This window comes from Nerophis ophidion, linkage group LG17 (genome assembly GCF_033978795.1).
Source record: "Nerophis ophidion isolate RoL-2023_Sa linkage group LG17, RoL_Noph_v1.0, whole genome shotgun sequence".
In the NCBI taxonomy this organism is placed as follows: Eukaryota; Metazoa; Chordata; class Actinopteri; order Syngnathiformes; family Syngnathidae; genus Nerophis; species Nerophis ophidion.
The window spans coordinates 20,769,432-20,792,483 of NC_084627.1; the positions used below are offsets into that span (position 1 = coordinate 20,769,432).

At 39.2% G+C, this 23,052-nt stretch overlaps 1 protein-coding gene across 1 annotated transcript in view; it reads right to left on the bottom strand.

Moving 5' to 3' along the window:
- alpk2 (alpha-kinase 2) overlaps positions 1 to 13,578 on the bottom strand; it is a 40,251-nt gene extending 26,673 nt beyond the window's left edge. Inside the window, exons 1-2 of the mRNA XM_061876522.1 lie at positions 13,504 to 13,578; positions 5,068 to 6,400 (exon numbers count right to left, since the gene is read on the bottom strand). Coding sequence (XP_061732506.1) covers positions 5,068 to 6,372 — 1,305 coding nt within the window. The 5' untranslated portion in view covers positions 6,373 to 6,400; positions 13,504 to 13,578. The remainder of the gene's footprint in view (positions 1 to 5,067; positions 6,401 to 13,503) is intronic.
- Between the last annotated feature and the right edge of the window lie 9,474 nt (positions 13,579 to 23,052).

Here is a 23,052-nt window from a genome sequence, read left to right on the forward strand (position 1 = left end):
TAATTATGGAACACAATTGTGTCAAAGTCATGATTTTTTTTTTTGCATGCTTGAAATAAGACATTATTACTTTAAAAAAAAAAGTACTTTTATACTTGTGAGTGTTGATGACACATCTTTGCAAGTGTTGATATTTTAGTTTCAAGCATGTTTTACTCAATATAGGTCATCAAATCTTAGCAACAAGCTGTAATATCTTACTGAGATCATTTAGAAAAAAATAAAACAAGTAAAACACTCTAACATAGAATCTGCTTAGTGAGAAGAATTACCTTATCAGACAGAAAATAAGCAACTATCACCCTTATTTGAGATATTTCATCTTACTCAGATTTCAGTATTTTTCAGTGTACTTGGTAGTGATGGGAAATTTGTTCCGTCAACTTGACAACAACAGTCCTTTGACTAAAAGCCCGAATTACTTAATAGTGTGGGCTTCAATGACCAGGGTGCTGAAGACATACCTTCTTATGGAGACCCAAAGGCGACCTTTACGAAACACCATGCCTCTATATCCAAGCCCTCGGGCCATTTGTCCTGCGTGCAGCTGCCTCAGCTCCTGGACCCGGTCTCCATTCAAAACTAATGAAGGTCCTGTTCTCCCTGCCCGTCCTTTTTAAAGTGGATGTAGTGGCCATGGGTGTGTAGGTGTCACGTTACAGTCCACAGCTGTCCTCCCCTCCTCAGAGGATGCTATTATCATCCAACCCCCAGCTATTATTAGACGCCATCTCTGGCTTCCTAAACTTCGCCTGACCACCCACTACAGTATATGTTCCTTCAGCTGTCACTCTTGGAGACCGGAGCCAAAACATCCAGCAGATCCGGGGCTAAGGTTACCAGGAGAAGGTGTCAATACTTGTGTCCACGTTTTACATTGTGTCCCCCCCACCATGACCACGTTGTGGTACTGTCGGTATGATGGCAGCCGCCGAAGGGAAGGAACGAGAACTTTTCCAAAGTGCGTGACTGCATGCTTGTCACACCACGGTTCATGTTTGTGTGTGTTTTTTTTTCTATTTGTGCGTGTGACGCCGTTCATTGTTACAAGTTATCCAAGTACCAACAACTGCACAAAATACTACAAAAAAGCAGATCTATTTCTACTTTTTTTTTTTTTTTTAAAGACAAGTTGTCCTATGCTAATTTGAGCTTTTCTTCCTGTCACTCATATAAGAGTGCTTTTTCTCTAGATAAAACTCTAAAAGTGCCAAATCGTTTTATATGAACATTTATACATGCAAACTTAAAGTGGTCGACCAAAAACTTCTCCCTAAGCTAGTTGGAGCTTTTCTACTTGGCACTCACATATTTGCATGTGTTTTTATGTATTTGTGCGTGTGATGCCGTCCATTGTTATAAGTTATCCAAATACATTTCAAATTCATTGATCGAGTATTTTAAAAACAACTGTACAAAATACTAGAAAGACACAGACAGCCATTTCTACTATTTTTTTTTTTTTAAAGACAAGTTGTCCTATGTTAATTTGAGCTTTTCTTCCCGTCACTCACATAAGATAGTACTTTTTCTCTAGATAAAACTCTAAAAGTGCCAAATCGTTTTATATGAACATTTATACACGCAAACTCACAGGTGGTCAACCAAATACTTCTCCCTGAGCTAGTTGGAGCTTTTCTACTTGGCACTCACATAGGACGGTACTTTTCCTAAGAAAAATCTCTGAAAACGACAAGTATAAATGCAAACCAACATGTCTTCACCTAACAAATTCTCTCTAAGCTAATTGGAGCTTGTTTTCCTGTCACTCAAATAAGTCGGTACTTTTTTTCGGATAAAAAACAAGTTGTCCTATGCTATTTGGAGCTTTTTTCCCTGTCACTCACATAAGATAGTACTTTTTCTTTAGATAAAACTCTAAAAGTGCCAAATCATTTTGTATGGACATTCATACATGCAAACTCACGGGTGGTCGACCAAAAACTTCTCCCTAACCTAGTTGGAGCTTTTCTACTTGGCACTCACATGCTTGCATGTGTTTTTTTTTTTTATTTGTGCATGTGACGCTGTCCATTGTTACAAGTTATCCAAGTACTTTTCAAATTCATTGATCGAGTATTTTAAATACAACTGCACAAAATACTACAAAAAAACCAGATCTATTTCTACTTTTTTTTTTTTTTTAAAGACAAGTTGTCCTATGCTATTTGGAGCTTTTTTCCCTGTCACTCACATAAGATAGTACTTTTTCTTTAGATAAAACTCTAAAAGTGCCAAATTGTTTTATATGAACATTTATACATGCAAACTCACAGGTGATCGATCAAATACTTCTCCCTAAGCTAGTTGGAGCTTTTCTACTTGGCACTCACATGTTTGCATGTGTTTTTTTATTTTTTTATTTGTGCGTGTGACGCTGTGTTAGCCAGGTACCTTTCATATTCATCAATCGAGTATTATTAAAAAAAACTGCACAAAATACTACAAAAACACAGAGATCCATTTCTCCTTTTTTTTTTATTTATTTAAAAGACAAGTTGTCCTATGCTAATTTGAGCTTTTCTTCATGTCACTCACATAGGATAGTACTTTTTCTCGAGATAAAACTCTAAAAGTGCCAAATCGTTTTAAATGAACATTTATACATGCAAACTTACAGGTGGTCGACCAAAAACTTCTTCCTAAGCTAGTTGGAGCTTTTCTACTTGGCACTCACATATTTGCATGTTTTGTTTTTAATTCGTGCGTGTGACGCTATCCATTGTTACAAGTTTTCCAAGTACCTTTCAAATTCATTGACCGAGTATTGTAAAAACAACTTCACGAAATACTAGGAAAAACACAGATCCATTTGTCCTTTTTTTTGTTTGTTTTGTTTTTTAAAGACAAGTTGTCCTATGCTAATTTGAGCTTTTCTTCCTGTCACTCACACAGGATAGTACTTTTTCTCAAGATAAAACTGTAAAAGTGCTAAATCGTTTTATATGAAAATTTATACATGCAAACTTAAAGTGGTCGACCAAAAACTTCTCCCTAAGCTAGTTGGAGCTTTTCTACTTGGCACTCACTTGTTTTTTATGTATTTGTGCGTGTGACGCCATCCATTGTTACAAGTTATCCAAGTACCTTTCATATTCATTGATTTAGAGTATTATAAAAACAACTGCAAAAAATACTAAAAAAAAAAAAACGAGATCAGTTTCTAGTTGGTTTTTTTTTTCAAACGACAAGTTGTCCTATGCTAATTGGAGCTTTTCTTCCTGTCACTCACATAAGATAGTACTTTTTTTCTCGATAAAACTCTAAAAGTTTCAAATTGTTTTATATGAACATTTATACATGCAAACTCACAGGTGGTCGACCAAAAACTTCTCCCTAAGCTTGTTGGAGCTTTTCTACTTGTCACTCACATAGCACGGTACTTTTCCTTTGAAATATCTCTGAGAAGGACAAGTATAAATGCAAACCAACATGTCTTCGCCTAACAAATTTTCTCTAAGCTAATTGGAGCTTTTCTTCCTGTCACCCAAATAAGTCGGTACTTTTTTTCCGAATACAAATCAAGTTGTCCTATGCTGAATGGAGGTTTTCTTCCTGTCACTCACATAAGATAGTACTTTTTCTCTAGATAAAACTCTAAAAGTGCCAAATCGTTTTATGTGAACATTTATACATGCAAATTCACAGGTGGTCGACCAAATCTAAGCTAGTTGGAGCTTTTCTACTTGGCACACACATAAGACGGTACTTTTCCTTAGAAAAATCTCTGAGAGCAAGTATAAATGCAAACCAACATGTTTTCGCCTAACAAATTCTCCCTAAACTAATAGGAGCTTTTCTTCCTGTCACTCAAATAAGTCTGTACTTTTTGTCGAATAAAAAATAAGTTGTCCTATGCTAATTGGAGCTTTTCTTCCTGTCACTCACATAAGATAGTACTTTTTCTCGAGATAAAACTCTAAAAGTGCCAAATCGTTTTATATGAATATTTATACATACAAACTTACAGGTGGTCGACCAAATCTAAGCTAGTTGGAGCTTTTCTACTTAGCACTCACATGTTTGCATGTGTTTTGTTTTTTATTTGTGCGTGTGATGCCGTCCGATGTTACAAGTTATCCAGTACCTTTCAAATTCATTGATCGAGTATTATAAATATAACTTCACAAAATACTAGAAAAACACAGAGATCCGTTTCTACTTTTTTTTTTTTAAAGACAAGTTGTCTCATGCTAATTTGAGCATTTCTTCCTGTCACTCACACAAGAGTACTTTTTCTCTAGATAAAACTCTAAAAGTGCCAAATCGTTTTATATGAACATTTATACATGCAAACTCACGGGTGGTCGACCAAATACTTCTCCCTAAGCTAGTTGGAGCTTTTCTACTTGGCACTTGCATTTTTGCATGTGTTTTTTATTTATTTGTGTGCGTGACGTTACAAGTTATCCAAGTACCTTTCATATTCATTGATCGAGTATTATAAAAACAGCCGCACAAATTACTACAAAAAACAGAAATCAGTTTCTACTTTTTTTTTTTTTTAAGACAAGTTTTCTTTGCTAATTTTGAGCTTTTATTTCTGTCACTCACATAAAATAATACTTTTTCTCGAGATAAAACTCTAAAAGTGCCAAATTGTTTTGTATGAACATTTATACATGTTTTTTATGTTTAGTTTTTTTTTTACATTTTACCAGTTTTTTTTACAATTTAAAAAAATAGTCGATATCTGTTTACTGTACATATTGAATTTTTAAAAAGTCTGCCATCTTTATCTTTCAATCAGACAGAATGTTAGAATGCAGTATATTAATAGCTGAGCTATTCAACTGGCATCCCGAGGGCCAAATCTGGCCCAGGAACAACACCAATCTGGCCCGCCAGTTTAAAACACTTTGCAGCATATTCCTAAAAATCTCGATGATCTTTAACTAGCTTTTGTGGCAGTACGTCCTTTAAAAGAGCAAATTTTTGGTAATATACAAAATAAGAATAATAGTGAGGAGAAAACTCTGGCCCCTGGGTCCATAGCTTTCTGGAAATGGGGCACCCAAAGTTGCGTGTACCTGATTTTGTGGCTGGTAAAAGTATTTAAAATATTACCTGTTTGATTGTCAGCTGTACAGGTGCAGGTTGTTCCATCAAGTCTGCATCCTCCACTATCTTCAGTATGATCTCTTTGTGGCTGTCAATGCCTGCCTCAAAAAACTGGGCAAAGTCAGCAAGGTCCACATCGGTTGATACGGAAGTCCTCTTATGGTCGTCACTCAAAGAATTGTCTTCTGGGTTCTCCCTTTGTTCCGTTTGGTTGTTGTCCGTTGAGTCGTCAACAGGTTGGACGTTATTATCTTCCATTTGTCCTTGCAAAGCGACACATCCCTGCTCAGATTCCTCTTGAATGGTTTGTTCCTCCGCCAGATCTTGGACTCCCATCTTGGACTGATCCAACCCTGCTCTTTCCCTGTGGGTGCAAGGATTTATGTCCGCTAGCGCCTCGGTCAGGGCGTCTATCTCTGCTCCTATCTCTGAGAAGGCAGCGGTGAGTTCCTGAGCTGGGGTAGAGAAAATGCTGGTGCAGTCTGAAAGAGCGCTGGCCCAGCTCTCCACTGAGGACCTCCTCTCCACCGGCGGCGGCCAATCTCTGGTCCAGCCGATGCCGTCACAAAAGCCGTAACGTGATCCCTGCGTCTCTTCCAAGGATAAGTGGCTGACGGAAGAAGGCAAAACATCCGTCTTATCTGGATCCTCGCCTGCAAGAAACTGGCATGCGTCCGCCCATAGCTCTGCAGGACTGACGCTCCTCGGTCCTTGTGGGGTGACATTGTTGGCCTCAGCAGGTGGCTTAAGAACTCTCGTGTCTGACTCAAAGTCCAACATAGGCCATTCCTGACTATGTGTCACGCTCTCGGCTGAATCACACAAGGGAACACAAACATCGTCATCTTTAATCTCAGTGGGAGACGACCATCCTGAGCGTTTAATCTGGGCATCAGACCTCAGAATAAGGTCCTGTGTGTTGCTTTCAAAGATATACAGTTCCGACATAGAGTCTCGGCCTGTGTCACTCTCCAAGCTATCCGGCGAAGACCTTAGATAGGATGTCCGATCTTGGTTGTACTTCAGAGGACGCTCGTTGGAAGCCATCAATCTCTCAAGAGTGGGTGACTCATCCCCGGATGAGTGCTTAGTCTCTGCTATGAGGCTGGGATCAGAGTGGATCTCGGATGACGGTGAGGTAAGGCCATGAGACAAGTGCGGTAAAATAGTTTTTAGAGGTTCTGATGAGTCCAACAACCCTCTACAATTAAAATCCTGATTCAGAAGAGAAAAATACCCGGAATCTTGAATGGTTTGACTCTCTGGGAGAACAGACGGCAGCTGATCTGTGCTGATTAGCATCCGATCCATTAGACCTCTTCGGACTTTCAGCAGCTTCCTGCAAAGTAAGGAATGCCATATTGAAAACAACCACGTATCTGCAGTTTACACCACAGCAAGTCCAACCATAGTAATAAACTTTCTTTAAAATGAATATTGTTCTCCATTGCTACAATTCTTGTATCAGACTTCATCACATTAGGCAGGTGAACCTCGTGTGTTTTAGTCACGCTATGTCAAGTAGCATGTTTATCTCCGCTTTAAAAAAATTTCCCTTTTTAGACGCTAAGTGACAGCTAACAGTGCTACACAGAGATATCTGGTGATACCCGTGGTTAGTTAGAGCAGTTGATAAAATGATCATAACGACAACCAGGTGACGTTGTTACTATCTTAACTATATATTTGGTTTGTTGTTTACTTTTATAGTTAAAAGTTACAATATTCATACAGACAGCAAAGCAAAGTCTTTAAACAAATCTTATCACTGGTTTATTGTTTCTCCCACATTCTTTATTTTCATGTATCAGTACATTCTGCGTGTCTCATTAACTAAAAAAATGAAAAATTCCATAGTTTTTTTGAAGACTTCTGATACAATGTTTTTGGCAATAAATCAGACGCTTTTTTTTGCTAAAAAAAAAGGGACCCAAAGCACACATACAAAAAAAATATATATATATATATATATATATATATATATATATATATATATATATATATATATATATATATATATATATGTAAATATGTATATGTATGTATATATGTCTGTATGTATATATATATATATATATATGTATATATATATATATATATATATATATATACACACACACACACATATCCTATTTCTACCGCTTGGTTTATTGTTACTCCCACATTCTTTATTTTCATGTATCAGTACATTCTGCGTGTCTCATTAACTAAAAAAATGAAAAATTCCATTGTTTTTTTGAAGGCTTCTGATACAATGTTTTTGGCCATAAATCGGACCCTTTTTTTTGCTAAAAAAAAGGGACCCAAAGCACACATACTAAAAAAAAATAAAAAAATAAAAAATGTATATATATATATATATATATATATATATATATATATATATATATATATATATATATATATATATATATACGTATATGTATGTATATATGTATATGTATCTGTATGTATATATGTGTGTGTATATATATATATATATATATATCCATACATTTATAAAAGGATATGTGTGTGTGTATATATATACATATATATGTATATATATATATATATATATATATATATATATATATATACACACACACACACACACACATATCCTATTTCTACCGCTTCTCCCTCGCGGGGGTGCTGGAGACTATATCATCTGCTTTCGAGCGGAAGGCAGTGTACACCCTGGACAAGTCGCTTTTATATGTATATATATATATATATATATGTATATATATATATATATATATATGTATATATATGTATATATACATATATATATATATATATATATATATATATATGTATATATATGTATATATGTATATATATGTTTATATATGTATATATACATACATATATATATATATATATATATATATATATATATATATATATATATATATATATATATATATATATATATATATAAATGTATATATGGCACACAGTGGGGCAGCACGATGGAAGAGGAGTTAGCGCGTCTGCCTCACAATACGAAGGTCCTGAGTAGTCCTGGGTTCAATCCTGCACTCGGGATCTTTCTGTGCGGAGTTTGCATGTTCTCCCCGTGACTGCGTGGGTTCCCTCCGGTTACTCCGGCTTCCTCCCACCTCCAAAAACATGCACCTGGGGATAGGTTGATTGGCAACACTAAATGGTCCCTAGTGTGTGAATGTGAGTGTGAATGTTGTCCGTCTATCTGTGTTGGCCCTGCGATGAGGTGGCGACTTGTCCAGGGTGTACACCGCCTTCCGCCCGATTGTAGCTGGCACCAGCGCGCCCCCCGCAACCCCAAAGGGAATAAGTGGTAGAAAATGGATGGATGGATGGATATACACAGTAGTGTTGTCCCGGTATCAAAATTATTTTGATACTTTTTGGTACTTTTCAGTACTTTTCTAAATAAGGGGGACCACAAAAAATTGCATTATTGGCTTTATTTTAACAAAAAAATCTTACGGTAGGTTAAACATATGTTTCTTATTGATAGTTTGTCCTTAAATAAAATATTGAACATACTAGACAACTTGTCTTCTAGTAGTAAGTAAGCAAACAAAGGCTCCTAATTAGTCTGCTGACATATGCAGTAACATATTGTGTCATTTATCTACCTATTATTTTGTCAAATCTATTAAGGACAAGTAGTAGAAAATGAATTATTAATCTACTTGTTCATTTACTGTCAATATCTGCTTATTTTCTTTTTAACATGTTTTATCTACACTTTTGTTAAAATGTAATAATCACTTAATATTTTTTTGTTAAAATTAAGCCAATAATGCAATTTTTTGTGGTCTCCTTTATTTAGAAAAGTATCAAAATATAAATATATATATATATATATATATATATATATATATATATATGTATATATATATATATACATATATATATATGTTACATGGGGAGATGCTTTCTTCTTCATTCCCCTTAGGTGAATGGAGCCTTGGCCAGGAGAACTTGATATCTTCAGACGGTGTCCAGCGGTCATTGGGTGTTTCGACCCTGAACCGTAACACCCTACCGCTGGTGGGCCGGCAGTGGTGGCCAAGTCACTGCCTATCTCCTCCTCCTGGCTTCCAGCTCATCTCATCTCTCCTGCTCCATAACCAGCAAGAGGCTCTCTCCGCTGCCTCCCCCATCCTGCGAGCTGCTGTCTTTCTCTCCTTCCCTGTTATGCCCAAAGCAGTGAGCATTCTCCATACCGACTGGGCAGGGAATCCTCTGCAGCCGACCTCGACCGGGAACAGCCATGCCTGCCATCCTTTTCCCCTGCAGTCATTTAAAAGGTCCTGGTATTTAGCACTTTTCCTTTCAAAGGTTTTGTCGCAACCTTCTTCCCATGGGACTGTGAGTTCAATGAGAATTATCTTCTTTGCCTCTTCAGACCACAGCACCACATCCGGTCTCAGGGTTGTTTGTACAACCTGGGGGAACTGCAGCCTTCCTCCCAGGTCTACCTTCATATCCCAAGACCGTGCCATTTGCAGTAGGCTCTTCCTTGCTGTTGCTGTGGTTGGTGGCTTTTCTCCCTCCCTCACAAACTGGATGGATTTTGTTTTCCCTTGGGGTTGCTGTTTCTTGCATCTCTGCTGCTCCAGGGTGTTAGCCAGTGTCATGAGCACCTTGTCATTGCGCCATCTGTATCTCCCTTGGGTGAGTGCTGTTTTACACCCTGACAGAATGTGTGCCATGGTACCCTTCTGCCCGCAAAGCTTGCATAGTGGATCCCCTCTCATGCCCCATCTGTGCAAGTTTGTTGGAGTCGGGAGTGTGTCATACACTGATCTCAGCAGGAAAGAGATGCGGAATGGTTCCAGCTTCCACAGATCTGCCCATGTGATCTTTCTCTTAGGGAGGTCCCATTTAGTCCAGGCTCCCTGGGACGCTAGTTCCACTGCTCTTGATATCCGACCTTCCTCTTCCAGGTTTTGTACTTCCTCCTGGACCATAGCTCTTCTTTCCCTGGGTTCTGCCTTACACCATTGTTGGACATGGGAAGCTCCAAGACCCTGTCTCCCTGTGCATGGCATCCCTATGATGTCACGTAGCCTCAATATGCTCTCAGCTTGTGCAACAGTTGTGTCAGCTGCCCACTTGCGTCCTGATCTTGTAGTGATGCCTGCGTGTCTGACTTGTTCGTCCTGGGTGTCTCTGTATGTCATTAAGACTCTGCACTTTGCTACCTTGAATTCCTCCACCACGGATGACAAGGGAAGCTGGAGCTGTCCTGATCTTATGTAGAGGCCTACTGATGTGAAGCTTGGAAGGATTCCCAGCCATTTTCTGAGGTTCTTGTTGATCTTTCCTTCCACTCCTTCTACGCGTGTCATAGGGATGTCACACACTGTCAACAGCCACATGAGTCTTGGTAACAGTCCATGTTGGAAGAGCCATATTTAAAATTGACCAGGGAGTCCTGATTTTCCAATCTTCCTCAGCCACTCCTCTGTCTGCTTCTCTGTACTGGTGATGTTGTTCCTGTCAGTAAGTGAGCTGTCAAACCACTTTCCGAGGCACTTTATAGGGTTCTCCTCAATCGATGGAATCACTTCTCCTTGCACTTGCAGCTTGAACCTGTTCGTCAATTTACCTTTCCGGATCACCATGCTCCTTGATTTTTTGGGCTTAAACGTCATTCTGGACCATGTTGCCATGTGGTCCAGAACTGTTAGCACCCGTCTCGCCTCCACATGGGTTGTGGTCGTCACGGTGAGATCGTCCATGTAACCTCTTATTGGAGGTTGTTGAATGCCTGATTCCATTGCTGGTCCTCTGGCTTCTTTCCCAGCAGCCGTAATGAGGAGGTTCATACCCATGATAAAGAGGATGGTGGAGATTGTGCATCCAGTTACGATTCCCTTTTCCAGGTTTTGCCACTGAGTTGTGAAATTGGCTGTCTTGAAACGTATCTGGATGCCCCCAAAGTAGCTGGTTATCATTCCCTTGATGTGCAGAGGAATGTGGTAATGGTCTAGTGCAGTGTGAATGAGGGTGTGAGGGATTGATCCGTAGGCGTTAGCCAGATCGAGCCAGACAACAGTCAGGTTGCCTTTGCTTGCTTTGGCCTCCCGGATCATCTGACTGAGAACTCCAGTGTGTTCCAGGCATCCAGAGAAGCCTGGTATTCCACATATATATATATATATACATATATATATATATATATATATATATATATATAGAGAGAGAGAGAGAGAGAGAGATCCCGTTTCCATATGAGTTGGGGAATTGTGTTGGATGTAAATATAAACAGAATACAATGATTTGCAAATCATTTTCAACCCATATTCAGTTGAATATGCTACAAAGAAGACATATTTGATGTTCAAACTGATAAATATTTTTTTGGTGTGCAAATAATCATTAACTTTAGAATTTGATGCCAGCAACACTTGACAAAGCAATTGGGAAAGGTGGCAATAAATACTGATAAAGTTGAAGAACGCTCATCAAACACTTATTTGGAACATCCCACAGGTGTGCAGGCTAATTGAGAACAGTTGGGTGCCATGATTGGGTATAAAAGCAGCTTCAATGAAATGCTAAATAATTCACAAACAAGGATGGGGTGAGGGTCACCACTTTGTAAGCAAATTGTCGAACAGTTTTAGAACAACATTTCTCAAGGAGCTATTGCAAGGAATTTAGGGATTTTACCATCTACGGTCCGTAAAATCATCAAAAAGTTCAGAGAATCTGGAGAAATCATTGCACGTAAGCGATGATATTACGGACCTTTGGTCCCTCAGGCGATACTGCATCAAAGTCAAACCCATTTATCGACAATATCCTGAAACGCCGCCGGCTTCTCTGGGCCAGAAATACTCTAAGATGGACTGATGCAAAGTGGAAAAGTGTTCTGTGGTCTGACTAGTCCACATTTCAAACTGTTCTTGGAAATATTCGACATCGTGTCATCCAGACCAAAGGGGAAGCGAACCATCCAGACTGTTATCGACACAAAGTTCAAAAGCCAGCATCTGTGATTATGGGGGTGCATCAGTGCCCAAGGCATGGGTAACTTACACATCTGAACCCCAGACTACTCAGGACCTTCGTATTGTGAGGCAGACGCATTAACCCTCTGCCATGTGGCGCATTATGAAGTGTAAAATACAACAGTGGAGACCCCGGACTGTTGAACAACTGAAGCTCTACATAAAACAAGAATGGGAAAGAACTCCACTTTGAAAGCTTCAACAATTAGTTTCCTCAGTTCCCAAACGTTTATTGAGTGTTGTTAAAAAAAAAAGGTGATGTAATACAGTGGTGAACGTGCCCTTTCCCAACTACTTTGGCACGTGTTGAAATTCTAAGTTCATTATTTGCCAAAAAATCAATAAAGTTTATGAGTTTGAACATCAAATATCTTGTCTTTGTAGTGCATTCAATTGAATATGGGTTGTGAAAGATTTGCAAATCATTGTATTCCGTTTATATTTACATCTAACATAATTTCCAAAACTCATATGGAAACAGGGTTTGTATACATATGTGTGTGTGTGTGTGTGTATGTATCTATATATACTGTATATATACTGGATGTGTATACATTTGGCAACCTCTGCTATAGACAAACAACCAGCCATGTATTTTAGTTTATTCAAGGTGTATACAATTTTTGTTTTCATTTAATTCTTGGTATGTAAAAAAAAAAAAAGTGCAAAAAAAAAAATCACAATATAGCAACGTTTCTTACCTTAATTGCTATGGTTATTTTGTTCGAGGAAACCTTTAGTGTTTATGTTCAGTAGCGTTGAGTGGCACATTTTTTCAGAACACCGTACTTTATCAGTCAAGTCCTCACCCAACTTAAGTATCATTTAATGATAAAGCACTTTTGCAATGATGACCGACATGCAAGTGGGTGAAGATATGAGGTGTTGAAAACGATGCTGGTGAGCCGTGTTCTCTAAAACAAGCACCGGCCTTGATACGTACTACCGTGCTGCACAGGAGCCGGTGGCAAAGAGTCTGGAAAAATACCAGAACATCTTCACCCATGGCCCGCATTTGTCACATGCGCGCCGCCCTGAAGGGCACCTCGATGGGACGACACACCACCGTGCGCAACAACCAACCAACGGTCAAAACCGAAGTATGCTTAAGGTTAAGGACAGTTAATCCTGTCTTGTGTTGGAAAATGATATCAATCGGTCCTTTGATGTGTGAATTACCCGATGACATTCAAAGAAGAAACCAATAAATCTGTCTGCACCTGCCCAGGACATGAAATCATGAAAAATAGATCCAACAATGAAACAGCTTCTAACTAAAACAAGCAAAAGTACGAAAAAATATGTTTGACTGCTGAAGCATGCGAGTCTTCAAAGTGACATTTATTGAGGCGCTAAAATTTCCCGTGGGACAATTTTAGGGAACACTTGATGGAGAGCATTCAAAGGTAATAAAAACATACGCCGCAGGCCACAAAGTACGTACCTCTCACTGACGTGTGCTCCAGGAGATAAAGCTGTGATGCACGACTTGAGCTTTCCCAAGGGAAGAGGTTGGCCTATTTTTAGCTGGACCCCCCTACCTCCCCTTCGCCCCCGGCAAAGTTACCTGATAGCGTGTGTCGATCCTCAACATTTAATGCTCTTATCTATATTTACAAGCCTCCTTCAATGTCGGCCTACTTTATTGGCGGTCGCTTAGCGTCAACAAAGTGTTTTCATTGTATCCATCCGTCGGTTGGCTCGATAACGACACAGCCGATTTCCAAGAGCCTTTGTCAGTGGCGGATGCTGGTCTCTCAAAGAGGGGAAGCTCAATTTCGGCTTACATCATAAAATGTCATGGTTTATTTTTACGTAAATTCTACCCTCCGTTCCTTTTTAAGAAAGTGATTTGTGACCCTGTCGTACCAAGAAAGGCGTCTTTTCCAGGGATTTGATAATAAAAACGATCCAAAATTTTTGTTTAGTACAGTAGCATTGCTAACCCAACAAGGGACTCCTTCCAGTAGCTCCACCCATTCGGCAGATGACTTTATGAAGTTCTTTAATAAGAAAATTGAACTTATTAGAAAGGAGATTAAAGACAATGCGTCCCAGCTACAACTGGGTTATAGTAACACAGATACGATTGTATATACGGCGGATACTGCAAATATCCAAAATAGTTTCTCTCGTTTTGATGAAATAACATTAGAAGGATTGTTACAACGTGTAAATGGAATAAAACAAACAACATGTTTACTTGACCCACTTCCTGGGAAACTTATCAAGGAGCTTTTTGTATTATTAGGTCCATCAGTGCTAAATATTATAAACTTATCACTTTCCTCGGGCACTGTTCCCCTTGCATTCAAAAAAGCGGTTATTCATCCTCTCCTTAAAAGACCTAACCTCGATCCTGACCTCATGGTAAACTACCGACCGGTGTCTCACCTTCCCTTTATTTCGAAAATCCTCGAAAAAATTGTTGCAGAGCAGCTAAATGAACACTTAGCGTTTAACAATCTATGTGAAACCTTTCAATCCGGTTTCAGGGCAAATCACTCGACTGAGACAGCCCTCGCAAAATTGACTAATGATCTATTGCTAACGATGGACTCTGATGCGTCATCTATGTTGCTGCTCCTCGATCTTAGCGCTGCTTTCGATACCGTCGATCATAATATTTTATTAGAGCGTATCAAAACACGAATTGGTATGTTAGACTCAGCCCTGTCATGGTTTAACTCTTATCTTACTGATAGGATGCAGTGCGTCTCCCATAACAGTGTGACCTCGGACTATGTTAAGGTAACGTGTGGAGTTCCCCAGGGCTCGGTCCTTGGCCCTGTACTCTTCAGCATCTACATGCTGCCGCTGGGTGACGTCATACGCAAATACGGTATTAGCTTTCACTGTTATGCTGATGACACCCAACTCTACATGCCCCTAAAGCTGACCAACACGCCGGACTGTAGTCAGTTGGAAGCGTGTCTTAATGAAATTAAACAATGGATGTCCGCTAACTTTTTGCACCTTAATGCCAAAAAAACGGAAATGCTGATTATCGGTCCTGCTAGACACCGACCTCTATTTAATAATACAACTTTAACATTTGACAACCAAATAATAAAACAAGGTGACTCTGTAAAAATTCTCGGTATTATCTTCGACCTAACTCTCTCCTTTGAGTCACACATTAAAAGCGTTACTAAAACGGCCTTCTTTCATCTACGTAATATCGCTAAAATTCGCTCCATTTTGTCCACTAAAGACGCCGAGATCATTATCCATGCGTTTGTTACGTCTCGTCTCGATTACTGTAACGTATTATTTTCGGGTCTCCCCATGTCTAGCATTAAAAGATTACAGCTGGTACAAAATGCGGCTGCTAGACTTTTGACAAGAACAAGAAAGTTTGATCATATTACGCCTGTACTGGCTCACCTGCACTGGCTTCCTGTGCACTTAAGATGTGACTTTAAGGTTTTACTACTTACGTATAAAATACTACACGGTCTAGCTCCAGCCTATCTTGCCGATTGTATTGTACCGTATGTCCCGGCAAGAAATCTGCGTTCAAAAGACTCCGGCTTATTAGTGATTCCTAGAGCCCAAAAAAAGTCTGCGGGCTATAGAGCGTTTTCCGTTCGGGCTCCAGTACTCTGGAATGCCCTCCCGGTAACAGTTCGAGATGCTACCTCAGTAGAAGCATTTAAGTCTCACCTTAAAACTCATCTGTATACTCTAGCCTTTAAATAGACCTCCTTTTTAGACCAGTTGATCTGCCGCTTCTTTTCTTTCTCCTATGTCCCCCCCTCCCGTGTGGAGGGGGTCCGGTCCGATGACCATGGATGAAGTACTGGCTGTCCAGAGTCGAGACCCAGAATGGACCGCTCGTCGGTACCCAGGATGGACCGCTCGCCTGTATCGGTTGGGGACATCTCTACGCTGCTGATCCAATACCGCTTGAGATGGTTTCCTGTGGACGGGACTCTCGCTGCTGTCTTGGATCCGCTTGAACTGAACTCTCGCGGCTGTGTTGGAGCCACTATGGATTGAACTTTCACAGTATCATGTTAGACCCGCTCGACATCCATTGCTTTCGGTCCCCTAGAGAGGGGGGGTTGCCCACATCTGAGGTCCTCTCCAAGGTTTCTCATAGTCAGCATTGTCACTGGCGTCCCACTGGATGTGAATTCTCTCTGCCCACTGGGTGTGAGTTTTCCTTGCCCTTTTGTGGGTTCTTCCGAGGATGTTGTAGTCGTAATGATTTGTGCAGTCCTTTGAGACATTTGTGATTTGGGGCTATATAAATAAACATTGAGTGTCCTCTCAATGGCCAGCAGATATAGGTTGCTTAACCCTTGTGTAATGTTCGTATTGTTGTTACTCAGCCAGTGTTTGTGGGTCTGCTGTTACATTTTGTGGCTTTTAATGCCTCACAATCACTTTTACGTTAAAATACTGAACAGATGTTTATAGAGATAAGGTAAACATATGTTCAGTATTTTAACATACAAGTGTTTGATTGCGAGGTACACAGAACATCAAAGGGTTAAATGTGCGAGAAAATGAGAGCAGACGGTGTTGTGTGGGAACCGCAGGTGCAGAAAACACAAAAGAAGAATCCCTGTGGGATGCAGAAACTGGCAGAGGAATTTTCCGTGTAACGTTCATATTGTTGTTACTCAGCCAGCGTTTGTGGCAGTAAAAGCCACAAAATGCAACGGCAGACCAACAAACGCTGGCTGAGTAACAACAGTATGAACGTTGCACGGATAATTCCTCCGCCAGTTTCTGCATCCCACAGGGATTCTTCTTTTGTGTTTCTACACCTGCGGTTCCCACACAACGTTGCAACGTTGTTTGTCTACACTGTCTGCTCTCATTTTCTCGCACATTTGACCCTCTGATTTTCTGTGGACCTACACTCTGTCCTCCTTGTGTCAAGGTCTGCTCTGTGTGTGTGTGTGTATTGGGGGTACACAGTACATCAATTTCCACACTTCTATTAGCCCCGAGTTCAGTGGACTCAGACATCTTATATGTCAGTGGTTCTCAACCTTTTTTCAATGATGTAGCCCCTGTGAAAGTACCACCTAATCAGAGTAAAGCATTTTTGGTTTAAAAAAAGAGATAAAGAAGAAAAATACAGCATTATGTCATTAGCTTCTGATTTATTAAATTGTATAACAGTGCAAAATATTGCTCATTTGTAGTGGTCTTTCTTAAACTATTTGGAAAAAAAGATATAAAAATAACTAAAACCTTGTTGAAAAATAAACAAGTGATTCAATTATAAATATTTCTACTCATAGAAGTAATCATCAATTTAAAGTGCCCTCTTTGGGGATTGTAATAGAGATTCATCTGGATTCAGGAACTTTATTCTAAACTTGTCCTCACAAAAAAAAAAATCTTTAACATCAATATTTATGGAACATGTCCACATAAAATCTAGCTGTCAACACTGAATATTGCATTGTTGCATTTCTTTTCATAGTTTATGAACATATATTAATATTTTGTTGAAGTATTATTCAATAAATATATTTATAAAGGATTTTTGAATTGTTTCTTTTTTTCAATAAATATATTTATAAAGGATTTTTGAATTGTTGCTATTTTTAGAATATTTAAAAAAAATCTCACGTACCCCTTGGCATACCTTCAAGTACCCCCAGGGGTACGCGCACCCACATCTGAGAACCACTGGTATATGTAATAGAGATGTGTAGGGGTGTGTATGGTGCGTGGTCATTAAATATCCATCCATCCATTTTCTACCGCTTGTCCCTTTTTTGGCGTCGCGGGGGGTTGCTGGTGCCTATCTCAGCTGCATCCGGGCGGGAGGCGGAGTACACCCTGGAAAAGTCGCCACCTCATCACAGGCCAACACAGATAGACAGACAACATTCACACACTAAGGACCATTTAGTGTTGCCAATCAACCTATCCCCAGGTGCATGTCTTTGGATTGAGCCGTTTTAAACAGGAGAAGCTCCTCTCCACACCTGCAGATGTAGCTCCAATTTTTGCCACTAATGACAATAGTTTGTACACCTGTGTGAACAGTAGCACCCTGTCAGATTTAAACACTGATGACATCTATTAAACAGACAAGAAGCAAGGAATTATGCGAAGACAGAGTTCAATTTGGCTCAATGAGGAGAGACGTTTGGGATTGCACGCTCAGTTACAATCTCCCAACACGAGCTGAGCTAACAGTCCCACATGTTCCTCTATTTATTTGGGAGGTCCCTTGTTACCATCACTGAGGCCACCCCTAAAAGAAGTAGCCACACATTTCATGCAAAGCAGCTTCCAGTATGCACAATACGTGACGGAATGTGCTAGGGGTCTTGTGATTGCCTTGTCTCTGCTTCGTCTGCGTGCTGTCGTCTTCTCTTCGTTGAGGTCCTTGAAGTCCTTGGCTGTTAGTGGGCTAAGACAAACAAAATATCTGCAACAAGGCAACCCCTCATATACCATAGCTGAAAACAAGTTTAGTCCTTGCACAGACCGAAAAAGTACAGCTTGAGCACAATAGCTAATAACTATAGCAACGGACTTTAAGCATAAGAGTTGTGTGATAACACACAATTGTTCTATGTAGGTTGTTCAATTAAAAAAAAAAATCAAATCATCTGCTATTAAGTGCTAGCTCGCTAGCTGGGACTGGCGCGAGGCTAGTGCAAAATGTTTCTGCCTGTGAGTGCTTCGAGACGGTGGAGGGGCTCAGGAGCACCCGCTGCTCGGTAAGAACAGAAACTGCAGAGTAAAGGAAGTCAGTCTCCAAACACAAAAAAACCCAGAAATAGAAGCTCTATTTGTAGCTATTCGGTTTGGGTGAGGTAAGTGACGTCAGTGAGTGAGTGGGCGATAGAATTGAGGGAGCGGTAATATTGATCACCTTTTCTTTTAACAACACTCAATAAACGTTTGGGAACTCAGGAAACTAATTGTTGAAGCTTTGAAAGTGGAATTCTTTCCCATTCTTGTTTTATGTAGAGCTTCAGTTGTTCAACAGTCCGGGGTCTCCGCTGTCTTATTTTACGCTTCATAATGCCACACATTTTCGATGGCAGACAGGTCTGGACTGCAGGCGGGCCAGGAAAGTACCCGCACTCTTTTTTTTTATGAAGCCATGCTGTTTTAACCCGTGCTGAATGTGACTTGGCATTGTCTTGCTGAAATAAGCAGGGGCGTCCATGAAAAAGACGGCGCTTAGATGGCAGCATATGTTGTTCCAAAACCTGTATGTACTCTTTCAGCATTAATGGTGCCTTCACAGATGTGTAAGTTTCCCATGTCGTGGGCACTAATACACCCCCATACCATCACAGATGCTGGCTTTTGAACTTTTCGTCGATAACTGTCTGGATGGTTCGCTTCCCCTTTGGTTCGGATGACACAATGTCGAATATTTCCAAAAACAATTTGAAATGTTCCAAATAAGTGTTGGATGAGCATTCCTCAACTTTATCAGTATTTATTGCCACCTTTCACAACTTTTTTGTTACATTTTGCTGGCATCAAATTCTAAAGTTAATGATTATTTGCACAAAAAAAAATGTTTATCAGTTTGAACATCAAATATGTTGTCTTTGTAGCATATTCAACTGAATATGGTTTGAAAATGATTTGCAAATCATTGTATTCCGTTTATATTTACATCTAACACAATTTCCCAGCTCATATGGAAATGGGGTTTGTAGAAAAGCGCTATAGAAGTATAACCCATTTACCATTACCATTTACCATTCTCCTACCTTGCTATGCTTTGATACATCTACCATTTTTATGGAGTACAGTGGGGTGCATCTGCCACATAACCCACTTTTTTAGGGCACTGGGAGATGCTGTCATGTACCAGACGCAATAAAATGCATATTGCAAGAACTTTTTTTTTCATGAAAATCCAAAAAATGAACCAGAAAAACCGCAGCAGCTATAGAATTATAAAAATATATTGTGAAAATAGCGTAACCATGGCAACCAGGCAACAATGTTTACTTCACTACTTTTCAACATCTAAAAAAAATTTGACTACCAAGGCTGAGACTATTTGTGCAATCATTGGGCTATCATCATCCTGTCATTGAAGCGTTAGAAGGGTCACTGCAGTGCCCATCTGTTTAAAACTTTCAACCGGAAGTAGAAACGCCGTTCCGTCTTCTAGCCGTCAACAGCATTTCTACTCTTATGCATTAATCATTCATCACTCTGAGCAACCTTTGTAAGTTTTACAATAAAACCAAAACAATTCACTAAACACCATATTAGTGTTGTCTGTAAGCAGAGGTGGGTAGAGTAGCCAGAAATTGTACTTAAGTAAGATTACTGTTACTTTAGAGATGTATTACTCAAGTAAAAGTAAGGAGTAGTCACCCAAATATTTACTTAAGTAAAAGTAAAAAGTTTTTTGTGAAAAAACTACTCAAGTACTGAGTAACTGATGAGTAACCTGTTTGTTTAATGATTACGGCCACAAGTAATGCACAAAAACATAAAAATAGCAACGAACAAATTCAGAGCCAGGAATATCTCTTAAGCAACTAAAACAATAATATGTATTAGATTATATATATTTGGTTTTACACTGTATTGAAAAACAATTCGAAAATTAATTTTGCCTTTGCAACATCATTATACTATTGGCTAAGTTTTATATTCATAAATGTAAGTTTCTCAATACCCGACCTGTTTTTTTTGCCTTTAAAAAAGATTTAGAACTCTGCATTAAAACACTCTACCTCTAAAAAATCAAAAAGCTGTAAAAAAAGGTTATGCTGTGTTCCAAATTTAAGTTATTTACTGATATTGTGTGAGCCTATGGCTTTGCACATTGTTTATCTTTTATATATATATATATATATATATATATATATATATATTTTTTTTTTTTTTTTTTTTTTTTTTTTTGCATTATATTTTAGTTACTTTGAATTTACAACCCCATGGCACTGTTTTTGTACGGTTTTTATACTGTTGTGTAATGTTTTTGTACTTACTTTATTATTTTCAACTGTTTGTAAATATAAATATAAATAAAGGTTTATATTTTTAAAAAAGTGTGCAGTTAATCATGTGACCGCCTGGCTCTGTTTGATTGGTGAAACACAGTCAAACGTCTCCAGCGACTGCATTTGATTACTGAAACGGAGTCAAACGTCACCAGTGACTGCATTTGATTGGTGAAACACAGTCAAACGTCACCAGTGACTGCATTTGATTGGTGAAACGCAGGCATGTGATAGATCCTACTTAGAAGGTCTGTCTGAAAAATTAAAGCGTGCATTAACAGATCGATAAAAATCAGTAGCGAGTAGCGAGCTGAATGTAGATAAATGGAGTGGAGTAGAGGTTGCATTTCTTCTCTATAATTATACTCAAGTAAAAGTAAAAGTATGTTGCATTAAAACTACTCTTAGAAGTACAATGTATCCCAAAAGTTACTCAAGTAGATGTAACGGAGTAAATGTAGCGCGTTACTACCCACCTCTGTCTGTAAGAGTGTTTTCATGCATATTTGTACATGCTAATGCAATGTAATTTAGTGCCGTTAGCATTAGCTAATATGCTAAGACACTGCGATGAGGTGGCGACTTGTCCTAGGTGTACACCGCCTTCCGCCCGATTGTAGCTGAGCGGCACCAGCGCCCCCCGCGACCCCAAAGGGAATAAGCAGTAGAAATGGATGGATGAATATGCTAAGACAGTGTCTATGTTAGTATTATTAATTTAGAACAGCATTTTTTTTTTTTTGTATTTTCACTAATCCCTGAGTAAATTCACCAAAACATCACCGGGGAGTTATTGAGTCTGTTTAACTGATTGGAGAGCTAACTTCCGCAGCTAGTGATGACTTCTGTTTTGTTTGATCAGCCGTTTTACTGGTATGTTACAGACACCGTTTAAAAACAATTAAAGTGTGTAAATAAACAATTACAAAACCTTTCTGCGCAAATAACTCTTTTCAAAACATATAAATATGCGCCTCATAGTCCTGTGCGGCTAATTTTTGGAAAAAAAAAATGTTTCTAAAAAAACGTATTTAGAGCGGCTTATATAGCGCTGCGCTTTATAGTCCAGAAAATACGGTATATATTTTTCTCAAAAGCTTATCCTGTTATGGATTATTGACTGATTTACTGAGGGTGTAAAAAAATGAATTTTCAGATTAATTATAGCGATTCGTATTTGTAACAATTTTTCATCCATCCATTCATAATCCATTAAAAAAGAAATCAAAATACATTTTTTATTTATTTATTTTCAATCTGTCCTGTCCAGCCGCTCAGGCAAATCAGATTGTTGATGTATTTTTGACAGTCCTTATTAACGAGCATTCACAGACAGCGCCATTGCATCTTATCCCACAGGGGCGGCATGGCGTAGTGGGTAGAGCGGCCGTGCCAGAAACCTGAGGGTTGCAGGTTCGCTTCCCACCTAATGACATCCAAATCGCTGCCGTTGTGTCCTTGGGCAGGACACTTCACCCTTTGTGGCCGGTGCCACTCACAAAGGTGAATGAATGATGAATGAATGATAGGTGGTGGTCGTAGGGGCCGTAGGCGCAAACTGGCAGCCACGCTTCCGTCAGTCTACCCCAGGGCAGCTGTGGCTGCAGATGTAGCTTACCACCACCAGGTGTGAATGAATGATGGGTTCCCACTTCTCTGTGAGCGCTTTGAGTATCTAATAATAGAAAAGCGCGATGTAAATCTATTCCATTATAATATTTCTATTAAAAATATTATTATTATTATTTCTGGGCAACTGCCAGTTTGCACGTCCCATCTAGACGTACTAAATAAAAACGCTAAACAGCGCCACAGAACAGTTTTAGTCTTGATCAATCACACTGTACGTGTTAAACCAGGGGTGTCAAAATCATGGAGGCCACATGGAGAAAATCTATTCCCGAGTGGGCCGGACTGGTAAAATCCTGGTGCGATAACTTAAAAACAAAGACAACTTCAGACTGTTTACTTTGTTTACAAATAGAACAAGTACATTCTGAAAAATGTACAAATCATAATGTTGT